This window comes from Mus caroli, chromosome 11 (assembly GCF_900094665.2).
Source record: "Mus caroli chromosome 11, CAROLI_EIJ_v1.1, whole genome shotgun sequence".
Lineage (NCBI taxonomy): Eukaryota > Metazoa > Chordata > Mammalia > Rodentia > Muridae > Mus > Mus caroli.
Window position 1 is genome coordinate 91,715,139 of NC_034580.1, and position 21,365 is coordinate 91,736,503.

Below are 21,365 nucleotides of genomic sequence, written 5' to 3' on the forward strand. Positions count from 1 at the left end.
CTCTGTAGACCAGGCTGGCCTCGAACTCAGAAATCCGCCTGCCTCTGCCTCCCGAGTGCTGGGATTAAAGGCGTGCGCCACCACGCCCGGCTGGAATGATGGTTCTTAAATGCTTTAACTTCCCTGCTAGCCCAGCACCTACAAGAGGTGGTAGAAAAGAAAGGTTATTAGGATATGGGGGAACTGGACCTGTTTAGAAATGGTTCTTTGGAGCAAATCCCATCTGCATGGTCAGGAAATCAGCAGTTCAGTTCACACAGGTCAACAGCAGCAGCTCAATCCACTTCCCTGGTACACCAGCAGTCCAGTTGAGTGGTGTTGGGATAGCAGCAGCAGCAGCTGCCATCACTCTGCCAATTGGCCAGAGTCTGAGGAAGCAGGAAGAAGCCAAAGCATGCCACCTGGAGTTTTTCTGGTGCATTTCTCTATGGAGTCATGACAATTGGAGCTCAGCTATGCATTCTAAGGCAGACTAATACATGTGTGTCGTTAGCAAAGAACCCTTCATCATGTGTCCCTTCACGTGCCTGCTTTAGCAGAGCATCCTCTCCCCCGTGTCTGCCGCAGTGAAACACTCCTTCAGGAGTCTGCCTTAGCCTTTCACCTGTGTCCACTTCAGGAAAACACCCCTTCGTGTGTTTGCCCCAGCAAAACACCATCCAACACAGCTGACTCTCCACAGAAAGTAGAAGTTTCCACTTCACATCTCTCATTCAAATTCACAGCTCCCTGCCTATTTCTGAAACTCTACTATGCTTGTCCTCAAGCAGGCCCGTGAGACACTCAGTGGATAAAGTCCCCTGCTAACCAAGCCGGATGACCTAATTTGGTCTCTGTGACTCACACGGTGGCAGGAGAGAATTGAATCCTGCAAGCTGTTCTTGGACCTCCGTGGTGCACTGTGAGATATGTGTATATAAAAATTTTAAATGTAATTCCTTTTTAAAAAATTGTCATCAACGGGCTGGAGAACTGGCTCAGTGGTCAAGAGCACTGGCCGCTTTGCCAAAGGACCCAGTTTTGGTTTCCCAGTATCCATATGGCAGATCACGCAGCCCATCCCGGCCTACATGCATATGATAACCATATATATGCTCAGACTCCCACAACATATACATACAAAGTAAAAATAAGATAAATCTTTAAAAATAAGCCAGGCATGGTGGCAAATGCCCTTGATTTCAGTACTTGGGAGGTGATCTGTGAGCTTGGTGACAGCCTGGTCTGCCTCGTGGATTCCAGGCCAACCCAGGGGACAAAGTGAGACCCTGTCTCAAAACAAACGGGGGAAGTTACCTGCTTCTGAGTAACTCAGGAAAGCAAGCAGGTTTTGCAGTGCTGCCCTATGGGATCTGAAGGTGTATGTGGAGGAGCTTCAGGGGAAGCCAAGTTCATTATCCCACTAATGGGATAACTAGGCCTCCCTTCTCTAGAGCATGTGTCCTAGTTAGGGTTACTATAGTGCCATACACCATTACCAGAAGCAAGCTGAAGAAGAAAGGGTTTATTTGACTTATACTTCCATCTCACTGTTCATCACTGAAGAAAGTCAGGACAGGAGCTCAAACATGGCAGGATCCTGGAGGCAGAAGCTGATATAGCAGCAATGGGGGCTGCTTACTGGCTTGCTCCCCATGGCTTGGTCAGCCTCTTTTTTCTTTCTTTCTCTCTTTCTTTTGCTCTTTCCTTCTTTCTTTTTCTTTCTTTCTCTTTGTTTCCTTTCTTCCTTCACTTCCTTCCCTTTTGTTTTTGTTTTTCGAGACAGGGTTTCTCTGTGTAGCCCTGACTATCCTGGAACTCACTCTGTAGACCAGGCTGGCCTGGAACTCAGAAATCCACCTGCCTTTGCCTCCCAAGTGCTGGGATTAAAGGCGTGCGCCACCACCTGCTTGTGGACGTTGTACATCGTGGTGCGCACTAGGCTCCGCACCACGATGTACAACGTCCACAAGCAGCATATGTTACTACGGATGGTTGTGAGCCACCATGTGGTTACTGGGATTTGAACTCAGAACCTCCTGAAGAGCAATTAGTGCTCTTACCTGCTGAGCCATCTCATCAGCCCCGGAAGTGCCTTTTCAAGTCAGGGTTTCTCTGTGTAGCCCTGGCTGTCCTGGAACTCACTTTGTAGACCAGGCTGGCCTCGAACTCAGAAATCCGCCTGCCTCTGCCTCCTGCTTGTGGACGTTGTACATCGTGGTGCGCACTAGGATCCGCACCACGATGTACAACGTCCACAAGCAGGTTAGTTGGTTGGATTTTGGTTTTTCAAGACAGGTTTCTCTGTGTAGCCCTGACTATCCTGGAACTCACTCTGTAGACCAGGCTGGCCTGGAACTCAGAAATCCACCTGCCTTTGCCTCCCAAGTGCTGGGATTAAAGGACGCCCGGCTTTTTTTTCTTTTTTAATGTATATGAGTACACTGTAGCTGTACAGATGCTTGTGAGCTATCATGTGGTTGCTGGGAATTGAACTCAGGACCTCTGCTCACTCTGGCCCACAAAATATTTATTATTATATGTAAGTACACTTTAGCTGTCTTCAGGCACACCAGAAGAGGCCGTCAGGTCTCGTTACAGATGGTTATGAGCCACCATGTGGTTGCTGGGATTTGAACTCAGGACCCTTGGAAGAGCAGTTAGTGATCTTAACCGCTGAGCCATCTCTCCAGCCCTTGAGTTTGCTTCTTAACGACTATGATTTCTTACTATCCTGGTAACAATTTACAGGTGTATAAGAATTTTTAAGATAAGTGTACGAATGTTCTGTTTATTTGTGTGTATGTGTGCCACCTATGGGCAGTGCCCAAAGAGCTCAGAAGAGGGTGTCAGATTCCTGGGGATTGGAATTACAGATGTTTGTACATGGCCATGTGAGTACAAGGAACTGTGGTCTCTCTTCCCCCACCTGTTTGAACCTGCTTGCTCAAGGGTGGAGTTTTCTGCTCATTCGTTCTGCCATGCCCACTGCTGGACCCTGTCGGCTTTGCTGCTTGGAGGCACACACGTGTTCGTCCTGCTACTGGACCCCGAGTTACTTGGCGGGAAATTGGGATCCCTCCCCCTTCCTTTATAAGTAAATGTTGGAATTAGTAAAGGGGGGCCTTGAACATGGAATCGTCTTGGCCCCATTCTTTCTCCCGCCCCGTCTAGCTTCCTCTCTTTTCAGCTCGAACTGCCATTCTCAGTTGAACTGTTCGAGTTGTGGACTGCGGGTGGGCCGCAACAAGGAACCAAACCTGGGGTCTCTGCAAGAGAAGCAAGTGCTCTTAGCAAGGGAGCCATCTCTCCAGACTCAAGGATGTGCAAACTGTGCATCCCTGTCATTGAACCCCAAGTCTCAGATGTGCTAGGAGAGAGCTCTATTACTAGCAAGTTTTAATTCTCTTTCTTTCTTTTTTAAAGAAGATTTACTTATTTATTTTATGTATATGAGTACACTGTCGCTGTCTCCAGACACACCAGAAGAGGGCATCGGATCCCATTGCAGATGGTTGTGAACCACCATGTGGTTTCTAGGAATTGAACCCAGGACCTCTGGAAGAATAGTCAATGCTCTTAACCACCCAGCCATTTGTCCAGCCCTTAATTTATTTATTTTTAATTAAACGTATTTATTTATTTTATGTATGTTAGTACAGTGTAGCTGTACAGATGGCTGTGAGCTCACTCTGGTCAACCCCATTTGCTCCAGTCACCCCCACTTGCTCCAGTTAACTCCACTTGCTCAGTAGCAGTCCCTTCTCACTCTGGCCCAAAGATTTATTTATTATTATACATAAGTACACTGTAGCTGTCTCCAGACGTGCCAGAAGAGGGCATCAGATCTCATTATGGGTGGTTGTGAGCTGAGATTTGAACTCAGGACCTTCTGAAAAGCAGTCAATGCTCTTACCCACCTCACCAGTCCCTTTCTTTTCTTTCTTTCTTTCGTTCGTTCGTTCGTTCTTTCTTTCTTTCTTTCTTTCCCTTTTCCTTTTCCTTTTTTTTTTTTGGTTTTTCGAGACAGGGTTTCTCTGTGTAGCCTGGCTGTCCTGGAACTCACTCTGCAGACCAGGCTGGTCTCGAACTCAGAAATCCACCTGCCTCTCTGCCTCCCGAGTGCTGGGACTAAAGGCGTGCGCCACTACGCCCGGCACCAGAACCATTCTTATAGAATTAATCATTTCTTCAGGTCAAACAACTCAAAGTGATTGCATTAAGTATCAGTGGTTACCATTTTCTAAATATAGAAACAAGTCTACAAATGTACCTACCTTTCCTTAAGAATTGTGTGAGAGGGACGCATGCACTCGCCATAGCTCATGGGTGAAAGGCAGGGCACAGCTTTGTGCCTTTAGTTCTCGCTTTCTAAATAAAAACAAAAGGATTACATGCTTTTTCATTTGTTTCTATTGTAGGTGTAAGAATGTTTTGCCTGGTTGTGTCCTAAGTACTGTCGTACTATGTACATGCAATGGCCTTGGCAGCCACAAGAAATCACCTGGGTGGTTGTGAGCCACCGTGTGGGTGCTGGGAAATATACTAAGGTCCTTGACAAGAGCAGTACACCCTCTTAAGCACTGAGCAATGGCCCCTCCTTCTGCTTTTATGTGGGTTCAAGTTGCCAAGCTTACATGCAAAGCAAGAAGTGTTTTTACCTGCTGGGTCACCTAACTGGCTCCTACATCAGCGGATCTCTGAAGACAGCTTTGGTGGCATGGCCACCCAGCCTTGACACAAAATATCCTCCTTCTGTACTTTCCTGTCACTTTACTGATTAGCATAGTAAAGGTGAAGTCACAGGGACCCTGTACTTCAAGAAAAGAAGCTGGATGTGGTGGCTCAAAGCCTGGAGTCCCAGCACTCCAGTGTCAGAGATGGGTAGATCTCTCAAAAGTTTGAGGCCAGCTTCGTCTACATGATGGATTCTAGGACAGCCAGAACTAAATAAAATAGACCCTGCTCAAAAAAAAAATTGTGTGTGTGTGTGTGAGAGAGAAATGTGGGTCAGTAATAGATGTGTGTGTAGCATGCCCAAAGCCCAGGGTTTGAACCCCAGAACCAAAAAGATCGGGGGAAAGAGGGGATAATCCACCTGGTACAACCAGGTACTTGACACAACTCGGGTCTACAAATGAGGTTGGTCAGTGAAAGCAAGCTTTGGCACATTTCCTCAGATACCATGGTCTGAATGAGAATGGCCCCCCAGGCTCATGTTTGAATACTCTGTCACCAGAGCATAGAACTGTTTGAGACAGATTATTAGGATTAGCAGGCGTCACCAGGATGGGCTATGAGGTTTCAAAGCCCCATGCCCAGCCGTCTTTCTTTCTCTTCCTGCCTGGGGATCCGGATACAAAGCTCGTAGCTACCGCTCTAGCACCTTATCTGTCTGCTTTCTGCCACGGTGTTCACAGACGAAATTGTACAAAAAAATTGTACAGAATTAAAGGTGATCTTGTTTTCTTTTTTTCTTGACTGGGTTTCTCTGTATAGTCCTGGCTGTCCTGGAACTCACTCTGTAGACCAGGCTGGTCTCGAACTCAGAAATCCACCTGCCTCTGCCTCCCTAGTGCTGGGATTAAAGGCGTGCACCACCAACGCCCGCCCAGCTTTTGCAATCTTTTTTTTTTTCCCACTGTTATGAATCCTAAAGCAACTCTGTATTTTCTGATGGTCTTAGGCGACGCCTGGGAAAGGGTAGTTTGACCAATCCAGGGGTCGAGGTCCACAAATTGACAACTTGTGTGTTAGCCCTTCCTGCCAGGATCTCAGGTAACAACTGCCCTCCAGAGCCGAGAGTGCATTTCTCACTGTGTAGTTCAAGTTTCTGTGTAGACCAGGCTGTCTTCACACTCTGCCATCTGCCTCCCAAGGGATAGGATCAAAAGGCCACCATGCCTGGCCATTTCTCATTCTTTAAGGCTTAGGATTTAACTCAAACTTAAGAAGCCAAGACCTCGCCAGGTGTGCTATTATGTACTCAAAATGCCAACAGTGAAGACTAAGTAAGAGCCAGCCCGGGTGTGGAGTGAGAGCCTGGTGTGGGCGGGGGAACATCTGTAATCTAGCACTTGAGAGGCAGAGGTAGCGGGATCTATAAAATTCAAGACCAACTTGACTATTCAGTGAGACTAGCAAAGGGGCCAGAATGGCCTGGTGACAGTTCTTACAGTCCTGTAATGGGTAATTATGGTCTCATCCTGCCTTTGCAGAAGAACTGGTCACAAATGCGCCAGAAAGCATCTTGCTGGAACAGGAAGTTGATCAGTAGACCTCAGAGAAACCCAGAAAAGGCTTACCTACCTTCCAGGACAAATCAATGGTTCCCACATCTAAGTCAAGCCAACTCCCCCTTTGGTGGCCTCAAGGCCCTCACAGCTAAGGGTTGAAAACCACTGAGTTTTTATGTGGCCAATGATGGTTGAGCCCAGAAACTATGGCCCAGGCAATAAAAACAGACTTGGAGCTCTACGCTATAGATGGCAATATTTTTTTTTTTTTTTTGTGGTTTTTCGAGACAGGGTTTCTCTGTACAGCCCTGGCTGTCCTGGCACTCACTTTGTAGACCAGGTTGGCCTCGAACTCAGAAATCCGCCTGCCTCTGNAGCCCTGGCTGTCCTGGCACTCACTTTGTAGACCAGGTTGGCCTCGAACTCAGAAATCCGCCTGCCTCTGCCTCCCGAGTGCTGGGATAGATGGCAATATTTTTGTTGGAGTTTGCCAACTAAGAAACTGTGGTAAGAACAAAGAGGAGGAGCCACTCTCTTAGACAGGAGAGCATGGGAAATCCTTCAAAGACACAACATTGCAGACCAGGTTTGAAACACAAGGGAAATGGCTGCCGGGTGGGTTTGCTGGCCAGGCTGATGTACAGTTTTTTGATGTACATCAAAAACCAAACGGGAAAAAAGGTGAGTTATTAGCTGCCTTTATTCCTGTAATACATGACAAAACAACTTAGTAACTCAGTGTTCTAGGCGTATCAATGCAAAGGCATGGCAGAGCAGAGCTGCACCTCATGACAGGGAGAGCAGAGGCAACCTGTGCTGAGCATCCTATCCCAGCCCAGCCTAGAGAGGGGGTTCAGGCCAATCTCCCCGCTCCTCCTGGCAACCCTCTGGGACTCTTTTTCCTAGCTAAGCTCTCTCCTCATCCCAAGCACCCAAGCTCCCCAACTCCCAGAAGCACAGACAGACTCAGCTTTCAATATAAGTTTCCTTTTATTTTGAGACTGAAAACAGTGGAATGAGATTGCTTTGTGGCTGAAACAGCTTTTGCCCGGAAGGGACCCCCGGGAGTGTTCGTTCATCCATTCAATAAACAAACTTGCCAAGTCCGAGCCCATTGCCCCTCCCCCAGCTTCAAGAACAGAGAAGGGAGGGAGGAAGGCACAATCAAATTCAGGGTCAGGATGGCCGGCAGAGTTCTGGTAAAATACAATCCCAAAGTTGTCGCAATTACAGAGTCTAACAGTCACAAGCAGCAGGCCCCCCCCAATGCCTCCCAGATATCCACTCAGAAAAATAAAGCCCTCCCCGGAAGCCATGTCCTCGGACTGCCTATCAACCCAATCTGCCTGAGGGGAATGGGCTCTTCTCATTTAACTCTGGTTTCGGAGAACAGAATCAAGATTTCTGAAGAGAAGGGAGACTCCAAATGGTGGTAAAAGGTATTTATTCATCATGCAAATTTATAATCTGCTTAAATTCATTTCCAATGAGCTTATAAGCAGTGGTTCACATAAAACTGTGGTCACATAAGGTTCCCTAACCACCTGCCGAGGCCAGAAGCACCCCTGCCCAGTGCTCCTGTTTGAGATGTCCAGGTCACCTGGCCAGAGTTGTGACAGGAAGCACAGGTGAGTCTCACTGGCACTCCTTGGGGTAGGGATGTGACCAGCCAAGGAGCTCACTGGGAAAGCTGTATCACTATGTGATATGTGACAACTGCCAAAGAGGAAACCATATGCATGGGGGAAAACAGTGTAGGAAATTAATCCCATGGTTATTGGAAATTGTCTCCCTCCCTTAAAAGAAAAAAATTTTTTTTGGTTTTTATTTTTTTTTAAGATTTTTTGGAAAGTATTTTTAAGGTAATATTTTTTCCTTTGGAAAAAGAAACCTTTCCCCCCCCCTAACCTAAGCAAGTGGAGTTGCCACTACCTAAATTTCTCTATATTGTTTTGCTAAGAGGTAGATTAAAACCAAAAGTGAAACGGGCTTCTATAAGGAGGTCATTTAGGGGTGGGGAGGGCTAGGGCACCTGACGGTGGTCAACTACAAAGGTGGCCTGAGCGAGCCTGGTAGACTGGACCAGGCCCCAGGGCGGAAGGATCCTGCTCTATCTCAGAGCCACCGTACCCACCCCCACACCTCCCGAGGGGACTCAGTGGAGGCAGAGGATCTTGAAGAAACCCTGTTGAAGAGGCCCCAGTTCCCAACCTAGGAGCTGACTAGGGGTTTCCAGGCGGGCCCCAGAACCACCCTCCATCCAGCTCTCTAAGGAGCCCATTCCTTTCCTCACCCACAGGTCCATCAAGCTTAAGCAGGCAGGAGGGGAAGGAGCTGGAGTGAAGGGGTGAGAGAGCGGGTGAGGAGAGCAGAAAAGGGGATGGGGTGTGTGTGTGGGGGGAGGGGACACGAGATGACGGAACCCTGCCAACCCGACCAATGTGAGTGGGGACCTGGGCAGGCCTGCCCGATCCCCATGACAAACCTAGTGTGGCATAAGCCAAAACTCTCTCCTGGCTGGGATTCATGCCCAAGGCATGAGTCCTTGCCCTCATCTCCAATCTTACTGTGAGGACTGAGGTAGTTCATCCATTTATACTCGTAGTATTCATCATCTGTGATTATGAAAAACACACACTCCAGGAGCATCCTGCTATTTAAGAAAAACAAATTCTCTTCTTTTGTCAGTCCATAGTCAACCATTTGAGGGCATCCATAATGATACCATATCAGGCCGTGCAGGGCTGAGGCTTTGGCCTAGCCTCTAGACCCCTGAAGCATGTGGCCTGACCCGGATCTTGAACCCTCACTGAGATGTATCCAAAGGAAAGAAACATGGCGTTTCAGCTGGCATTACTCTATGTCTGAATACAAGAGGAACATTCTGCACCTAAACCATTGAGTATCTGGAAGGAAAATGGCTTTTACATCCCCTGGCATTGATGAGGGGATCTCTTCAATCTTCCTGCAATGTCCTGCCAAGCTGGTCTCCTTCTATTGGTTTTCAACAAACAGGCAAAAACAGTTGTGTGGTCTGAATGGCAAAGCCACTAGGATCTCCCCCAGGAACACTTAGGAAAAGGAAAGGCGACCTCGTCCCGAGAGAGGGGAGAAGAGTTGCCTAAATCGACAGCTCCTCCTGGGGCTCAGTTAGGCTTGGCGCCCTCTGGGGCTGAGGTAGTTAGTAGCACTGCTGGTTCCCAGTTTGGCAGAGGGTGTCTGGGAAGGGAGGAGGGGAAGGCACCCTTGAGAGCTAACTGAGGCCCCTCCTCACTGCCAGTCTGCCAGGCCTGAAGGGAACTCCACGGTGCCATCTCTGCAGTGGGGACAGGGGAGGAGAGCAGTCCCACAGGGAGCCCAAGATTCCCTCCTTCCCCAAAGTGCAACAGGGAGCCAAAGGACCCCCCTTTTCCCTGTTCCCTAGCCCTGGGCAAGCACCACACCCAAATCCCCAAGGAACTTAACAAGAGTGGTACTTGTCTTTAGTGTAGTCTCCAGGACCCTCCCCCTCACAGACAGGCCTAGGAGATGTAGAAAGATGGCCGGCCACTGCTTTGTCTTAGAAACAGCCTCTCAGCCTCTGTCTGTCTGTCTGTCTGTCTGTCTTTGGCACAAAGGAAAACGGACACACAGAACCAACCGGAACATCCTGTTCCAGCATCCTCGGGGTTTTGACATAGTGTCTCCAGCCAATAGCGAGGCAGGAGTTTTCCCCAAAAGTGGAGAGCTCAGGGAAATGAAAGACAGAAAGGGCCAGAAAGAGTCAAAGGCCACACGACTTCCCTCGTACCTAGACCCCCATCCAGCAACTAAGTCCACAAACTGCAAAAGGCAACCAGACCCCAGAGGGGGTTAAAGCCACTGTGATGGTGTAAGTGGCAGATGCAGCTTCAAAGTCAGTCAGTGAGTCAAACCATTTGGCTTTTTATGTGTTTCCAAGAATTTAAAAAATAGACCCAAGAGATGATCCTTTCATTCATAAAAATATGTGTGTAGTGCACACACACACACACCTCTATACATATACCTTTGAGCACAGAAGCAGTTTCTTTTAAAGGTTGCTTTTCTCAACTGTCCAAATATCCCAAGTGCTTTTTGTAATAATTTGCCGTCTTACCTAGGACAGGGTTGGAAAAAAAAAAAAAAAAAGAGGTGACAAGCAGGATAAGGAGCTGCCCTAAGATCTGGCCTTTGAGTCACCAGACAACCCAAATAAGCCAGGCTTTCCCTTCCTGCTGACCTCTGCCCCTAGTCCATATTCTTACTTTCACAATCTTGCTGCTGGGCAAGTCCAGCCATGAGTGGAACCTTGCCTAGGCCACGTAAGTTTTCAGGTCCCTTGTCACATGTTCTGATCTCTTCTGGAGCTCAATCAGCTAACGGGAAGGACTTGGACTTAAGGTGTGAAGGGGGCAGGTCCCCAAGGAACAGATGCTCCAGCAATCTCATTCCAGGCACTGTGGGATCCCCCCATGGTCACTTGAACCAGGTATCAAAGCATGCTTGCTGTAAGAAATCCACTTGAAATCACTAAATGGCCGATGTCTGAACATTGTCTGCTCTGTATGGGAACAAAGCACATAGAGCCAGGTGGGAAGCTTGATTCTACTGGCCTGTTACATGCTGATGACTCTGTTTCTCTCTTTGGACTAAATGGTCTGGAGCCTATGAGGGGCTGTGGCTGTGATGGGGACCAAGTGGTAAGACCCTGTCCCAACCACACTCAGCATTTCCTCTTCTTCCTCTTGGCTACCCACCACTCTAAAACCAAGAATGCCCTAACAGGTCCACTTTTAGAATGAAGCAGATCAACCTAAGGAGACGGGGAGGGCAGTTATGGAGGATCCACTGGCTTTGTGGTCTATGCAGAATGACACAGACAAGAACAAGGTGGGGTGGGAATGAAACAATAACCAAAAAATCATCAGGAAAAGCACTGTAATGACAAACCAGGTGGCCCGATGGTAACAGAGTGGCCTTGTCTTTCTCCCATAAATGGAGTCTTGGCTCCCATATTTTTAAAGAAATACAGGTTTCTTTTAAAACAGTATATTTTTTAGTTATTATTTCTTTCCTCGATAAAACGGAGGCAATATCATAAAATAACAGCACCGCTGGTGGGAACACCCGGCTAAGGTACTGTCTCACCAGAGGAGAGGAGGGGTGCCCACAGTTTGGCCCCCAAGGGTTAAAGCTCTGCTAGATCTTAAATCCTCCTTCAAGGTCAGAGACTAGAACCCAGGGAGGACCTGGGCCCCTTGGAGTTTTTCACTTCACCATGGCCTCCCTTCCCTGGATCCAGCCCCCAACCCCCACCTTCCCCCCCACAGGGCCTTTTCTCCACAGAGCTCCGAAAGAGTTACTGGCTCATGTTTTAAGAAATTATGAAACATAACTTTCTCATTTTTTCTTTTCATTAAAAAAATAAAATATTCAAGACTATCAGCTTCTCTTTTGCTTCGCTTTTCTTTTTTTTATATAAAATATCAGCAAGCCGCAAAAAAAAAAAATAAAAAAAGAAAAAAAAAAAAGAAAAAGAAAAACCAGGATTTAGGGAACAAAAGGAAAACCATTGCTGAGGTAACTTCACACCTTGAGGTAGTTTACTTCGCACAGCACTGCCTGACTCCGCTCACATGTCACGGTAGCTTTGTCACTGTTGTCCTTGCAATGTCAGGAAGCGGGACCCCGAGCACAAGGCAGAGAGGCCTTCCTTTCTTCCCAGCACACTTGACAGCATTGTCCAGGGTAGCTAAAGTGCATCACCTGGCTAATATGCATTACAGTCAGTACAGGATCAGGAGGGAGGCCGAGCCTCACTTAACTGATGGCCGCTGCCCTCCACAAGGGTTAACTTCCAACAGGATCTCAGTGAGCCTGGTAAATTAATAAATGAAGTGTGCTCACCCCTTTGTGCATAATGCGGCTGGTACTCTGCTTTGTTTTCAGGCACACCTTTCATAGTAACAATGACATTCACGGAGGCATAAGCAGTCAGTTAAATACTCCTCTAGATAAAAACAGAAGCAACATTCTCCAATTTACTAAGTTTGTCAGATGACGGACTAAATGTTAAGCTTTATCAGGAGCTCAGGGTTGGGTTGTAGTCCGACCACCACAAGGGAACAGTGCCGTGGTGGGGACACACCGCAACACCTGCCTCAGCCCTTGTAAAAGCACACGGGTGGAGCGAGAGCACCTTTGGGCCACTCAACTCCTCCCAGAACCAAGACTTTACCAAAGGGAGCTCATACCCCCTTCCCAGAGCTCATATATCCCATCATTAAAATAGACTTTAAAAAAATATAAAATCCGCCTGAGAGAGAATGGTGGGAATCAGGGACCGTGGTCAGCCCTACCCTGAAGCATGCAGCACCACTCCCCTGTACCAGGGCACCGTGCAGGACTCCCAGGGTTACAGGGGCGTAAGTGAGGTGGGGAAGCCCCAGCTGGCCAGCCGGGAGGAATTTCTGCTGTGCCAATTTTTTAAGATCTGCAAGAGCTCAGCCATAAGGCATGCTTTTTTTCTTTTTGTGATGCCAAGGATAGAAGCCAGGGCCTCGTCCGTGCTGGGCAAGCACTGTGCCCGGCGAGCTCTATCCTTAGCCCAAGGACTCCTTTTAAACGTGGATCGGTACATACTGTAATTATTAACTCTCTCCTTTATATCTTGCTGTTCCCAGTGGTTGGTTAAGGAAGAATCAGAATTAAAACTATCCAGGATAGGGCTCTCCAGAGTTAATATTGTAAACAAAGCTGTGTTCTAGCCCTCCTCCCGCCCCTCCCCCACCCCAGACAATACTGAAACAGTGTGAATGGATCCAGGAAGAGGTAAGTTACTGGTCAGGACGTTAAGAATGGGAGGAATTTTCGTGAATTAACCAAGAAGGTTAGAAAGATTTGGAGGGGTTAAGAAACAAACCATCCTTTGAGGTTTTATAAAACCTGAAGGAAATTTTATTTCTCTTCCCCACTGGGATCTGACCCATCCTTCCATGGAGGCTGGAGAACTTCAAGACAATCCACGTTTAAAAGCAACCCAAGCTATGATTGCAATGGTGATATTCCAAGGGGTGGGCTGTGGCCAGCTGGCTCAATTGGGGGCGAGAGATCAGGATTCCTCACTGGAACATTTTTCTCAAGACAGTGTGCAAACCTGATCTCCAGCCAGGCCCAAATGCCCTGATTCCCACTCATTCTCAGGCCTGCTGGGAAGAGCACACCGGCCCTCCACCTCCACCCGCCCTCCGGTTCTGTGTTCCTCCTGCTGATCTTGGAGCCAATGGGACAGGAAGGGGCGGGGTCACTTCCTCCGAGCCTGGGCCAGGTTGCTCTGTCCCTTCTGGTGCTGTTGCTTAACTTGAGCCAGGATGTCTCGGATCTTCCGCTGAGCCATCTGCATTAAGAACAGGCAGGTGAGGTCCTCCAAAGGGAGAAGCTATGCATACCAGCAACAAATGGCATTTGCAACTCAACAGACTATTAAATAGAGGGAGATCTGAGGAAGGGTGTGTGTGTGTGTGTGTGTGTGTGTGTGTGTCTGTCCGTCTGCCCGCCCATCCATTCAAGGGAGAGTTGACCCTCTGACATGCTACTGAAGCTGAAATGCAGCTTCATGATATCCCAGTTACAAATTAGAAGGCACTACTTCAAACTGCTATGGAGAGAAACTGCAGACAAGAGAGGAAGATGCCCAGACACTGCTGGTTACCAGCAGTGATGGGACAATCTGCTCCCCTATGAAATGAATGAAGCACCCAAGAATAGCCTCCACTTTCCCTCTTACAAACTTCTTCTAGGGACCTGAGTTCAATTCCCAGAAACCACATGGTGGCTCACAACCATCTGTAATGGGATCCGATGCCCTCTTCTGGTGTGTCTGAAGACAGCTACAGTGCACTCATATAAGTAAATCAACCCTAAAAAAAAAATAATAATTTCACGGGCCATGGTGGTGCACGCCTTTAATCCTAGCACTCGGGAGGCAGAGGCAGGCGGATTTCTGAGTTCGAGGCCAGCCTGGTCTACAAAGTGAGTTCCAGGACAGCCAGGGCTATACAGAGAAACCCTGTCTCAAAAAACCAAAATAAATAAATAAATAAATTCTTCTAGGCTGGAGAGATGGCTCAGCAGTTAAGAGCACCGACTACTCTTCCAGAGGTCCTGAGTAAGTGTTAGAGGGAAAATCAACTAACTGCAAAGTGGGCTCCACATGTAAGGTTTTCCTGACTTCTTCCCATAGAGCAAGTGTTTCACTGAAGAGAACACTACTCCGTAGTGTTTGAGTTAGACCAACTATGGTGACCTCACATGATCAACATGGGAGATGAAGGCAGGACTGTCCAAAAGTTGAGGCCAGTTCAGGTTACATATTCAGTCTATCTGGTCTCAAACACTCACACATTCACACATACACAAGGAGAAGGAGGGAAAAGATCTCCACAGATTTCTACTGACTCCTTTTCTGAACAACCAAAATAACATCTGCAATGCACCTACTACCAGGCTGGAGAGATGGCTTAGCAGTTAAGAGCACTGACTGCTCTTCCAGAGGTCCTGAGTTCAAATCCCAGCAGCCACATGGTGGCTCACAACCATCTGCAACCTCTTCTGGTGTGTCTGAAGACAGCTACAGTGTACTCGTATAAATAAAATAAATAAATCTTAAAAAAAAAAAAAAAGGTGCCGAGGCCAGCCTGGTCTACAGAGTGAGTTCCAGAACAGCCAGAGCTACAGAGAAATCCTGTCTTGAAAAACAAACAAACACACCTACTACCATCTACCATTTATCCTTTACAAGTCTTATTCCCCTCATTTGAATAATGTGGTACTATAGGGTGTAACCGAGTTAATAGACACAAAGCCCATGAGACAGTGTTAAGTCTATTATAACCATAAATCTTAGCTCTCATTGCTGTGGCTCTCACCGTTTCTCAAAGATCCTTAAGAGAAAGCTACCAATAGGTAACAGAGCAGAGAGGGTATGTGGGGCTGAGTTCAAGGCATGTGTCCTAGCCCTAATTGCTCAAGCAGCCCCTGGGGGCCACAGCACATGGATAAACTAGATAGAGATATAACACCATGTGATGTTTGGGGGCTTTAAGAGCCCCATTGTCAACCTTTGGAAACTTTCTTTTCCGCCCCTTGCTGAGGGTCAACAAAGTTTGAACATGAGAGGTTCACTTTCCTAGCTTCATAGCCAGTGACTAACTAGTGGGAAAGGGAATCCAAACACAGGTACAGTGACATACGTGTGTGACCCCAGCTTTCAGGAGGCTGAAGCTGAAGGATCAGTGCATGAGAAGCCAGCCTCATCTAGATGCTGAGTTACTGGAGGGCAGAGCATGGACAGGGCACAGAAGAAAACCAAGAGAGATCTGAAAAGAAACCCCAGCCCTACTGTCTAGGACCAAAGCTGCATGCTGACTTCCTATTCAGTTCAATAGGGGTCCAGGACAACCACGGAGACTATGAAGAACAGATACAATCGTTCGGATCAGACATAAACCTTTATGAACTGTGATTTGCACAAGTTGGTTCTCTGCCACCCTGTGGGCACTGGAGACTGCTCTCAGGTTTGTGTTTAGCAAACATTATTAACACTTTTTAAATTTTTCCCCCTAGACAGTTTCTTCTCTGTGATGCCTTGGCTGGTCTTAAACTGAAGAGATATGCCTGCCTCTGGAATTAAAGGCGTGCACCATCACAGCCCACGGAGCCACAGCAAAGTCTAAGAAAGAACAACACATCCCCATATCCACTCTTGCAACTTAAACAACAGCAACGCAGCTCAGAGCAGGCAGACGTCGTAATGGGGCCTGTGCGGGTCCCACTGATCAACCTTGAGAGCACTCATTTCTCTGCTGCTGGCTGAGAGAGGGGAGCGTGGCACACACCTGGCTGGCATAGAAATGCCCGATGATCTTAACAATGACTTGGTCGTTCTCATCCGGGGTCTGGTCTCTTGGCACCACCACCTCGGCTGCGGTCAAGTTCTGCAGCTCATTCACCTACGGGTGGGATACAAGACAAGAGAAGCTCGGTGTGCAGCAATGAAATGCACACGGCGGTGTGTGTGTGTGTGTATGTGTGTGTGTGTGTGTGTGTGTGTGTGTGTGTGTGAGGGAGACTCAGTTGTAGCTTGTGTTGCTCAGGTCCTAGGTTCAAAACGTAACACCACAAGAAGGAAAAAAACCCAAAACACAAAAAAGCCATGGTGGGACTGGAGGGCAGATGAAAGGTGGACGCGTGGACTCCACACTGGGCTTGGGCAGTAGCCAGAATCAGGTCAGTGGACAAATGACAGCAGGGGTGACAAAAGCCAGACAAAGGTGTGGATTTAGAGGCCTAGGGCTGGGGCTCTCACCGTTTTGCCGCCCTTGCCGATGACCCGGCCGGCTGCAGAAGCCGGGACCCGTATGTGGGTCTCCAGCTTTACCTCCTCCTTGGGACCAAAGAAATTCTCTTCTTTTAGTTTGCCATAGATTCTTCCCTGAGCCTAGGGAGAGGCCACAGTTAAAAATCAGCTATGTATTTAAGCAGGAGTGTAGCCCTGTGTTCCGGTCCAGCCTTTTCTATCTAGCTGGCCAGAACTCTACCTAAGAAAACCAAGCAGCTATAAGCCCCAGTGAATAACCTTCAATGGTCCCCCTGATTATCTGTAATGCTGGATTAGGACCCATGAGTAAAGGAACAGCTCAGCGCTGCAGAGCCTGCAGGGTCACAAGTTCACAGCCAACTTGGTCTGCAGAGCCAGTTCTGGGTAACTAGAGTCAGGTACTAAGACCGTGCCTTAATCTCTTCCCAACCACCTCAGGGACATACCACACTCATAGGTTCTAGGATGCCCTATATGGATGTGGTGATAACACCATCACATCACAACCATGAATGGCATGAACTGACACGCCTTGGGTGCCTAGGAAGGCCCAGCCTCCATCCTCACAGAGATCAGGTGAAGCAGCACAGATAGAAAGAAGGGCCTTGCCATCAAATGCAAGCACCTCAGATTCCTTCCTCCTCACATGCCTGTGAGGACCACGAGGAAGGAAGGAAGGAGGGAAGGAAGGAAGGAGGGAAGGGAGAGAGGGAGGGAGGGAGGGAGGGAGGGAGNGGAGGGAGGGAGGGAGGGAGGGAGGGAGGGAGGGAGGAAATGAACAGGAACTGAGCTTGGGAGCACCAGAAAAGCAGCTGTGTGTCCTGTAGGAAAGGCTGGAAGATGGGGCAGGAATGTGACAGGGAACAGCAGAAGCCGCCACATGGTTTTCTTGCACGTGTTAAGTTCCCCTAACCCATCGAGGAAGAACAATATTGATCAGACCTTGAACTGAGCCTCTGGGGGTCCAGTGATGACGACCATTCGAACTTTGGAGTCAGGTGTTTCTGGTGGAGCAATCTAAAAAACAGCTGGTCAGAGGGTGCGGGTTCCAGGGGAAGATGAAGGCATCTCCAGCCCCTCTAGTTCCCTCCCAGTGCACGCTCTGAGAAGGGAAGAACAAAGAGCCCCAAGCCCAAGTTCCTGACTGTACACAAGAACTGTGATGATGGCATGGGCAGCATGCGAGGAGGACCTGCCTCAGTGACCTACACACAGTAGGACTGCATCGCAACACCAAGCCCACCTGGGGGTTTTAGTAGAGAGAGTGCTGGCAAGAGGCAGGGAATTACGAGATGACTGACTGGGTAGAGAGCATGCAGTGGCTACAGCTCTCTTGGGGTTGGGAGGGAATCACAAAGCTTTAAATACCATTGAATGAAACCTGTGATGTTAACAGCACTGGCTTCCTTGCTCTCCAGGATCCTGGATCCAGGATGGTTAAAAGACAGCCAGCACAGGTAGTGTTCACTGTGAGGCACCACCCGCTTCCTTGGCCTCCTACACTGGCAGGACACTGACTGAGACTTGCCAGCAGGAGGTAAGGATGGGGTTGGGAGGAGGTCTATTCTACCTTGTTGCAGAATCTCACTCAGCCTGCTGTGTGTTAGCCCTGCTACCTGTCCAGCCTGGAAACCTAGAAGCACTGAAGACACCCGCAAGGGACTGGGCTTTTCACTCCCAGTGTGACGTGTGAAGGGGGCTGGAGTTGATACTAGACCTAGGAGAACTCAAGAACAAATCACCTTGATGGAGGCGCTGGCGAACCGGGAGAGCTGTTTGATGTGCTGGCCCTTCTTGCCAATGATGGCGCCCACAGCCTGGGCGGGGATGAACACTTGTACCATCTCCTGCTCCGGAGCCTGCTGCCAGGACAGGGGACTCCTTACCAAAGGCCCATGGAGGGGGGCGAGGCAGGACCCAGGAACCTCCACTGGGCTGCCATGCAGCCTCCAAAAGTCACAGGTGCAGACACCTAGCTGCACCCTGGGCTATAGGAGGACGCCATGAACTCTTTTTTGCTCCCTTCCAACTAAAGGGAGCTAAAATCAAGTGGAAAGCTGCTGCCACCGCCAGGGCCGACTCCTCAGCTAGGCTCCTCTCCTTGTAGCTGGCATTCTGGCTGCAGAGGCCTCTCTTCCCTCCCTCTTGCCAATGTCCCAAGCCCTGGGTAACAAGACCTTCCACCTACCATGAAGGAGCTATAGGGAGCAGCCCCGGTGACGCTGCTGGGAGGAGGAGGGACAGCGCTGGATGAAGCTGGGAAGAGACCTACAGCAGCCAGGTTGAGCCCAGGGATGAGGTGGGACTGCAACTGCAGGAGAGAGGCGAGGCACAGGTCAGCCTGCTGACAGAACCCTAGCATGCGGCTCTGGCAGGATTTCTAGGTCTTGCTGTCTGTCACCTACCAAACTCCAGGCTTGGTAAAAGCCATGTCTATATGAAGTAAGAAGATGACCCCTAATGTCCCCCTCAAGCTGCTACATATGCACGCCTAACCACCCACCCACACGCCAAACTACCCACACAGACACATTAAAAAAAACGGAACATCCTATGAGCAGATCGTGGTAGCACATGCCTGTAAGCCCAGCACTCGGGAAACTAAGGCAGGAGTGAATTCAGTTCTAGCCTACAGAGCAGAGCGCAGGACTGTCTCAGAACAAAGCTCAAGTTGGCATCCTTCTGTCTCCTACAGTATACAAGCTTAACTAGATCAAATCACACAGATCACAGAGTGGTTAAAGTACAGAATCCATGAAATCCAAGATTTTTGCCCCCAACCCCAACCCAGCAGCCACATGACGAGCCCTTGTGAGTAAATACAGCTACCCACGCCAACAACAGACCTACGGTGTACAAGGCACTAGACTTCATCCCCAGCACCACCGCCTCCACAGAAACAAACTTAGATGAGTTAAGTCCAAAAGCACAAACTAAGGGGCTGGAAAGGTAGCCCACTGGTCAAGGGCACTGCTACTCTTCAAGGACTTCACATGGTGGCCCACAACCATCTGTAATTTTAGTTTTGGAGAATCCAATGCCCTCTTCCAGCCTCTGGGAACCTGGGACACACACAATGTCCTGAGATACATGCGAGCAAAACCGGCCCACTACTGCCCTTGCTAAGTTCAGAGAAGGCTGCAAGAGGAGCTTGGGATGTAGCTCCTCCAGAGCTATCACTTTCGCCTGTCTCCAAGGCCTAAACTCAACTCCTAACAACACACGCAGATGGTGCTGCCTCGCACTCACGCTCATGGCGGCCACGTCGTTCTCGTAAGCCTCTCGAACTTTCTTCATGATCTCCTGCTCGGCCCTGCAACAGTTCTCAATGGCGCCCTTCACAGTGATGGTCCTCTCAGGGTTATAGAGTGTGAGGTCCTGGAGCCTGGCAAGAGAGCAGGACAACGTCAAGCAGTGGGCAGCGCAGGGCGGGAGCCAGACCCCAGCTAGGGGCAGAGCCGGAGACAACTGAGTTACAGGTCCAGCAGTTCTAAAGGACGTCTAACTTCCGGTCGGGAAGCCCTATCTCCAGGCTTCAGGTAACCAGGGCAAGGAAACCAAGCGTAATCATAACAACTCCGTCTGTGGGACACAAGCTATCATGAAAGGCTGTGGTCACCAGACACACAGATGGCTGCAGGCAGACCGTTATAAAGTGCTACTGTGCAATAGTTACTCTGCAACAGCTCTAAGGAAATGGAGAGGCAGGTTGCTTACAGGCAGCTAACCCACTCCTGTCACTGTTATTCAGAGGCAGCCCAGTGTGCCCCAGCTGAAAAGAACCAAGGTTTGTACACCTCTTACAATGGCAGACACACCTAAAGGCCAGGTCTTCGTTGCAGGCTTTCGTGCGGATGCGTTTATCTAGAATGTTGTACCAAGGGCAGGTATTAGGGTGCTCCAGCCCTCATTGAGCAGGACAAAATGTTCTCCTCATTTCTCCAATATGATTGTCCCAAGAGGGAGGTGCTAAGGCCCAGTGGCAGGTCCCTCATCCCCAGCCTGAGCTCGGCACTGCTGAGACCCCAGCCTGAGCTCGGCACTGCTGCGGAGGGAATCACGGAGAAACTCACGATGAGATGGTGATCTTCGTCTCTGTGTCCTGCTCCACCTTCTTCAGGTTCCGCCCTTCCTTGCCAATGAGTCGCCCGACGAAGTTGTTATGAGCCAGGATCTTCAGGGGAACTTCATCTGCCCTGGAAAGGAAGTAGGGGACAGCTTGGTCAATGATGTCAACAAAGGCCCCACTAAGTGGTTAAGTGATGAACCCAGAACAAACCCTGAGCCAAGTGTCAGGAGGTACATGATCAACACATACAAATCGAAATACATATAACTGCACACTCAAAATGTATGTGCAGTTGTGTTTGGGGGTTGCATGAGGCCCAGGCTCTAACCCTAAGGTGAAGGGGGTAAGGGAGCAGAAAAGACACCCAGTGTATCCTGAAGGCATCTGCCTATAGTCCCAGCTAATAAGGCTGAGGCTGGAGGATCCAGAAATTCTAGGCTAACCTAGGCAATGTCATCGAACAAACATCGAATTGTTATACTAGTTGAACCCTAATAAACCTGTATAAAAAACAAGACAACAACAACAACAAAAAACCAGGGGCTGGAGAGATGGCTCAGTGGTTAAGAGCACTGACTACTTTTCTAGAGGTCCTGAGTTCAAATCCCAGTAACCACATGGTGGCTCTCAACCATCTGTAATGGGATCCAATGCCCTCTTCTGGCGTGTCTAAGAGAGTGACAGTGTACTCATATACATAAGA

At 48.9% G+C, this 21,365-nt stretch overlaps 1 protein-coding gene across 2 annotated transcripts in view; it reads right to left on the reverse strand.

The window, feature by feature from the left end:
- Positions 1–7,186: 7,186 nt before the first annotated feature.
- Positions 7,187–21,365, reverse strand: part of Igf2bp1 (insulin like growth factor 2 mRNA binding protein 1) — a 48,578-nt gene continuing 34,399 nt past the window's right edge. The window contains exons 8-15 of one of the 2 annotated variants that reach the window (XM_021176363.1): positions 20,667–20,789; positions 19,843–19,978; positions 18,782–18,904; positions 18,336–18,455; positions 17,536–17,610; positions 16,582–16,713; positions 16,112–16,225; positions 7,187–13,611 (exon numbers count right to left, since the gene is read on the reverse strand). In XM_021176363.1, coding sequence (XP_021032022.1) covers positions 13,519–13,611; positions 16,112–16,225; positions 16,582–16,713; positions 17,536–17,610; positions 18,336–18,455; positions 18,782–18,904; positions 19,843–19,978; positions 20,667–20,789 — 916 coding nt within the window. In that variant the 3' untranslated portion in view covers positions 7,187–13,518. The remainder of the gene's footprint in view (positions 13,612–16,111; positions 16,226–16,581; positions 16,714–17,535; positions 17,611–18,335; positions 18,456–18,781; positions 18,905–19,842; positions 19,979–20,666; positions 20,790–21,365) is intronic. The other variant, XM_021176365.2, reaches the window with a different exon arrangement.